This window comes from Girardinichthys multiradiatus, chromosome 15 (genome assembly GCF_021462225.1).
Source record: "Girardinichthys multiradiatus isolate DD_20200921_A chromosome 15, DD_fGirMul_XY1, whole genome shotgun sequence".
Taxonomy (NCBI): Eukaryota; Metazoa; Chordata; class Actinopteri; order Cyprinodontiformes; family Goodeidae; genus Girardinichthys; species Girardinichthys multiradiatus.
In genome coordinates, this window is record NC_061808.1 from 8,337,200 (window position 1) to 8,343,843 (window position 6,644).

The following is a 6,644-nucleotide window of genomic DNA, read 5'->3' on the forward strand; positions in this document are numbered from 1 at the left end:
TTGTTTTGTTTTAATAAGGCCCTTTATTATTTACCATGTATTAGTCTTAAATATCAGAATATCTGATTGTAATTATTTAGGTGATACTCTGAACGATATACTGTTTGACATTTATGTTCATATTGTTGTATCTTTACGAATAAAGTAAAAAAAGAAAGAAAGTTGTCTCACATTTGTTGCAGTGTCCCAGCCTCTATCAGCAGTACACATTTGCCGTTGAGTCAGTGATCGACCGGGTCCAGATCCGACCGTAAAAATTCAAACACATTTGACTGCAACTGAAGTCGGGTTGGGTCGGTTCCTCTCGGACACTTGCTGCCAGTCTTCACACCATCTTACACTAACAGATTTCTGAGCCAACTTGTGGAAACAGTTGAAGGGACTCGCAGCTGTAATCACAACCAAATGTGGTTCGAATGTATTCATTGAGGGGACCTGAATATGCACTCCACACTTTTCAGATTTTCCATCCCAGATTTGTTAAAATCTGGAAAATTGTGCATTAATATTTTCCCCTCAGGCACATGGACCATACAATATGACGTAGCATTTCTGTGGAAAAATTGCTTGCATGGCAGACTAGCACCTCTTCACTCAAATGTCATGTTTTAATCTCAGCCTTAAAAGAACTTTCCAAACACGCCGAGACAGAATTATATGTTCTGACTTTTAGTAAGGACCTCAGCAGTCAGTATCCAGGAAAGCCCATGACCTTTTACTTCACCATATTAAGCGAAGCAGTGCCATCTATATGTATGTTTATGTGTAAATCAATATTTTCCACAGCTTTGAATTTGTGGCCCCAAGCAGGACTGTTCAAAGCACTGTTCTCAGAAACAACGTTGATTTTCATCAGTGAGGCAGTTGTGAAGCTAAATCCATTGGACTGTAATGCAGAGTAAGGACTTCGGCAGAATTATGTAACCAAGATAAGTTTTATCCATCGTTATTAATCAAAGCAGGTAAATGGATTCAAAAAAACTAGATGGGATTTTAATTTATCTTCCTCAAGCAGCATCGAGCCTAAAAAAAAAAAGTTTCCTGGAATCACTAACCACATAAAACACCCACTCAGCACCAAATAGGATATACAAAGTTTATTCTCTGTTCAATTAGTTAAAATGCAAACCCAAAGTGTGATTCATTGGCTATAAATAGCTCACTCATTCACGAAATGGAACGAACACTGAAACACAAGCACAGAACTGTCTAAAAGGACCAGAATCAATTTGAATCAAGCAAGCTCTAAATGCTTGCATGTTTAAAAGTAACATATTTCCCTTCTTCCATTTTCACTTCCAGCCTATGTGTAAAATCCAGAGATGGTCTCTGGAAGATGTATCGATTATCTAGAAAAAAATCAGTAGTTAGTTGATACTACCATATGAAACGCAGGTTTACTTTGTACGAACGTTTAGTAATTTACAGCAGTTGTAGAGAATATCTAGTCAACCATCTCTGTATCAATGCAAACAAAATATCTGGAGTATTTGGTGGCAAAAAAAAAAAAAAGTCAACAAAACAACCAAAGTTGATCACTTTAATTTTATTTGATTCATATTAACAAAAATTCAAATATGAAGCAGTACTTCAGTATCGATGAGACAGCTTTATATCACAGGTGAACAGATTTTCGGCATGGTTGGACACTCAGTGAGCAGGCTCTGCAAAAAGTGAAACAAGATGAGGGTAAATTATTTATTTCACATTAAATTTATTAGCCAGGAAAAATAATAATAAATGTGCATATAACCAATAAGGTAAATCTAGTATTAACACAAAGTTAAAACTTCATGGAGATGTATGATAGATAGATAGATAGATAGATAGATAGATAGATAGATAGATAGATAGATAGATAGATAGATAGATAGATAGATAGATAGATAGATAGATAGATAGATAGATAGATAGATAGATAGATAGATAGATAGATAGATAGATAGTAAGTAAGTATTCAGCCCCCTTGAACTTTTCAACCTCTTGCCACATTTCAGGCTTCAAACATAAAGATATAAAATTCAAATTTTTTGTGAAGAATCAACAAGTGGGACACGATCATGAAGTGGAATGAAATTTATTGGATGTGTCAAACTTTTTTAACAAATAAAAAACTGAAAAGTGGGGTGTTCAATATTATTCGGCCCCCTTGTGTTAATACTTTGTAGCGCCACCTTTTGCTGCAATTACAGCTGCAAGTCACTTGGGGTTTGTCTCTATCAGTTTTGCACATTGAGAGACTGAATTCTTGCCCATTCTTCCTTGCAGAACAGTTCGAGCTCAGTGAGGTTGGATGGAGAGCGTTCGTGAACAGCAGTCTTCAGCTCTTTCCACAGATTCTCGATTGGATTCAGGTCTGGACTTTGACTTGGCCATTCCAACACCTGGATACGTTTATTTGTGAACCATTCCATTGTAGATTTGGCTTCATGTTTTGGATCATTGTCTTGTTAGAAGATAAATCTCCGTCCCAGTCTCAGGTCTCTTGCAGACTCCAACAGGTTTTCTTCCAGAATGGTCCTGTATTTGGCCCCATCCATCTTCCCATCAATTTTGACCATCTTCTCTGTCCCTGCTGGTGAAAAGCAGGCCCAAACCATGATGCTGCCACCACCATGTTTGACAGTGGGGATGGTGTGTTCAGGGTGATGAGCTGCGTTGCTTTTACGCCAAACATATCATTTTGCATCGTGGCCAATCAGTTTGATTTTGGTTTCATCTGACCAGAGCACCTTCTTCCACATGTTTGGTGTGTCTCCCAGGTGGCTTGTGGCAAACTTTAAACGAGACTTTTTATGGATATCTTTGAGAAATGACTTTCTTCTTGCAACTCTTCCATAAAGGCCAGATTTGTGCAGTGTACGACTGATTGTTGTCCTATGGACAGACTCTCCCACCTCAGCTGTAGATCTCTGCAGTTCATCCAGAGTGATCATGGGCCTCTTGGCTGCATCTCTGATCAGTCTTCTCCTTGTTCGAGATGAAAGTTTAGAGGGACGGCCGGGTCTTGGTAGATTTGCAGTGGTCTGATACACCTTCCATTTCAATATGATTGCTTGCACAGTGCTCCTTGGGATGTTTAAAGCTTGGGAAATCTTTTTGTATCCAAATCCAGCTTTAAACGTCTCCACAACAGTATCTCGGACTTGCCTGGTGTGTTCCTTGGTCTTCATGATGCTCTCTGCGCTTTGAACAGAACCCTGAGACTATCACAGAGCAGGTGCATTTATACGGAGACTTGATTACACACAGGTGGATTCTATCATCATCAGTCATTTGGGACAACATTGGATCATTCAGAGATCCTCACTGAACTTCTGGAGTGAGTTTGCTGCACTGAAAGTAAAGGGGCTGAATAATATTGCACGCCCCACTTTTCAGTTTTTTATTTGTTAAACAAGTTTGACACATCCAATAAATTTCATTCCACTTCACGATTGTGTCCCACTTGTTGTTGATTCTTCACAAAAAAATTTAATTTTATATCTTTATGTTTGAAGCCTGAAATGTGGCAAGAGGTTGAAAAGTTCAAGAGGGCCGTATACCTTCGCAAGGCACTGTAGGATATGAATATTGCAGGCTGAAGTAGTTTTAAAGACAGACATGTTTAAAGGGGAAAGAAAAACACAGCAGGTTTTTTTTATTCCCTTACTGATAAATAGGGTGTGATTTTAAAGAACCTCTTAAGGGTTAACAGGTAAACTATTACAGTTTTTTTTAATTTACCTATTTAATTGTTTTTTAAGTAATGCAAGCACTATTACTTTTGCGGGGGAATGTGATGATGAAAATAAAAATCATCAAGGAAAATGTGGGCTAATCACATCCAATCGGCTGATTGCAATAATTAATAAAATCATAATTACATGTTGTCCAAATATTATGCAGCCCTAGTGAATGCACACATTGTAAACTGGTAAATACATATTCAAAACATGGCTATTTAAGTAGTTCAATAATTGAATAATTAATAAACAGACATTTTTCAAGACTTTATGCAGCACCAGTGGCAGGGCTGCACAATGTATCGCAAATATATTGTTATTGAAAGACCACTGTATCCAGTATCCATACCTCAAACAACTGCGTGGAGTGCAATACATGGCCGTAATTTATTTAAGCTTCATGCATTCAGGGTTTCTGTGCCTGTAAACTATTTGGTGACACTAGTTGATTAATGCAGTATAAAGTGTTTTAGAAGGAAAGGAGGTGTTAATGTTAAGTCATTAAGAAACTACAACTACTACATTGTTTCAACGTCACAGCAGCAGGTATTGGCCTTGTTGTTAAGATGAAAAAAATAAATTAAATACATTTTTTACAGAAGCTGGACAGATTACTTTTTATCTGGGGTCTAAGTTTGCCATGAACCCAAAGCGGAACAACAAATACAGTTTAAAATTATTTGTTTATTTATCTCAGGCCCTATCATTATTGCATGTTCTCCAAATATCATGCAGCCTTCACTAGTGCCCTTATTATTTTTAAAGTCTTGTTCGGCCTATAGGGAGGTAGAAAGGAGTAAAAGGATAGACCAGACTGGGCTGGGAGGCAAACCTGTGGCCTGTTATGTCGAAGAGATGGAGTGTCTGCTCTAACTACTGGACCACAGAGGGTCCCAACAAAGTTTCCAGTGCTCTGTAGAACTCTCCTCATTTTGTAATTTTAAATTAAAAATGTTTTCAGGTTAGGACCTGGGGGTTATTAAATGTAGCGCCCCCCTATACAGAGATAGTAAACTATGGTAAAACCTACACCCACAAACGATCATATTGCTTAAATAGAATTATACATCATAAGTTAAAAAATATTGATTGACTTACTATTCGTCACTGCCTTCTTTCCTAGAATAGAGAAACATTTAAATTACATTAACACAAAAATGAACAGTTACACTGATAAACATGTCTAAAACCTTACACAGGCTGTGACATATTTAATGTGTACTTGAAAAGCACTATGGGAAATTGATTTATTACAGACCATTTAAGCTAGAATAAAGTAAATCTCAGTCACATCAAACCTCATTCGATTCAAGTTTATCTCATTTCCACAACAGATCTCTAGTTCTTCAACTTACCGCCGTAGGAAACTTTGTAATAGAGGTATGTCATGATGCCCAGTCCAACCCACATCTCCTGGTACGCCTTCGTGTAATATGGGCTCACTGTGGACCACCATTTAGCAAAGGCTCGTCCAGCCATCTGTGGCAAAAAACAACAACAAAAAACAATGTATTCAGTTAGGCTACCATAAACCTCTGATTAACTATTTTCTATTTAGACAAGGCTGGAAACCCAGTCTGGTTTAAGGACCTCACTAAACTTGATTCCATGTTGTAAAAATGTTAGCTTGCATGACTCCTAACTAAGCTTGAAATGTTACTATTTAACATAAAGCATGAACACATGGCTGCTATGTCGCTCAGTAAAGATGGAAGAAGATACATTCTAAATTGTTAGCCCTCTTACGACCTTCTGGGGCAGAAAATAATAGTGTTGTTTTCAACCTCTGTTTTGTGTGCTAACCGTAACGCTACGAAGATACTGATGCCAAATTCCCAACTCCTATATTCTACTTGGTCATCTTTAAATGAATAACAGTCCGATCATAAAGACTTAGGAATACATAAGGACAAACGACCCTACCTTATCTCGATTATATTTGAAGGAATCAATCCGCTAATAAGTAAACTTCTTTGCCATCATTGGCTAACCTCAGCTTCAGCATTACGCTAAGCTACTAGCTACATATAGCTGCATGAGCGGTCAATTCAAACATATAACAGAGCGACTTATTCATTTAAAATCAATAATTTAAGTCGACAAGTGTTGTACAATCTTCATCATAATCTCTTAGAAAAGTAAATGCAGACATTTACTCACATTTTAAGTTTGTCTCGCTGCAAGTGGAAGGTCAAGACAGCCGCTTTAGCTAAACGTCAAAGTCGTGGGGGAATGCTTCTTCTTCCCTCAGTTGTGTGGTGCTGTAGTTGCCTTTTGGCTTGTTGCGCCCTCAAGTGGTGAAGAAGGTTTAATGCGGTGATCGTTTGGCTCCACCTTGTGGATAATCTTTGAAACCAATAATTTAGTAGCTTGTCTTTGGTAATTTCTCCTTGACTTCTTAAACATTTGTGGTTGTGCCAAAGTAAAAACAAAATGTCATTAGATAGTAGTGTAATTTTTGAGTAATTTAAGAGATTATTCTTACTTAAACCTGTCAAAGGTTCATCAAATTAAATAATCTTGCAATAGAAAATCATATTTACGCAAAATAAGGGGAGGATATGCAGAGCATCTCAATAAATTAGTTACTTTATTTCAGCATTTCAGTTGAAAAAGTAAAACTCATATAGATTCATTATATACAGCATGATATATTTCAAGCATTTATTTAATTTGAATGATTATGGGTCACAGTTTTTGAAAATCTTCCTTCAGATTCTGGAACCTTGATCTCTAAAATAAATACAGAATTTTGTTTCATGTAGGACTTTAGATCACTAAGCTGCAGTCTAGTCCTTTTTTCCTTAGTTCAGGTAAGATGTTCTTTATGTTTCCTCTAGTCCAGGAGTGGCTCAGCAGAAAGAATGCAACAGTTGTAGTCCATGTCCTGAATATATCTGTTTGTGGTGTCTCTTAAAG

General features: G+C 37.2%; 1 protein-coding gene across 1 annotated transcript; it reads right to left on the minus strand.

Moving 5' to 3' along the window:
* Nucleotides 1–1,530: 1,530 nt before the first annotated feature.
* On the minus strand, nucleotides 1,531–6,019 carry atp5mj (ATP synthase membrane subunit j). The gene is made up of 4 exons (XM_047388425.1): nucleotides 5,886–6,019; nucleotides 5,081–5,204; nucleotides 4,824–4,844; nucleotides 1,531–1,664 (listed from the first exon to the last, which is right to left on the minus strand). Exons 2-4 carry the CDS (start codon nucleotides 5,202–5,204, stop codon nucleotides 1,651–1,653), a joined length of 159 nt encoding a protein of 52 aa, XP_047244381.1. The 5' UTR covers nucleotides 5,886–6,019; the 3' UTR covers nucleotides 1,531–1,650.
* Nucleotides 6,020–6,644: the final 625 nt, after the last annotated feature.

Bases quoted from the DNA above. Each gene is read 5' to 3' on its own strand.
- atp5mj (XM_047388425.1), bottom strand. From the start codon at position 5,204: ATGGCTGGACGAGCCTTTGCTAAATGGTGGTCCACAGTGAGCCCATAT. The intron at 4,845-5,080 runs GTAAGTTGAAGA...TCTCTATTCTAG, and splicing joins TTACAAAGTTTCCTACGGCG to GAAAGAAGGCAGTGACGAAT.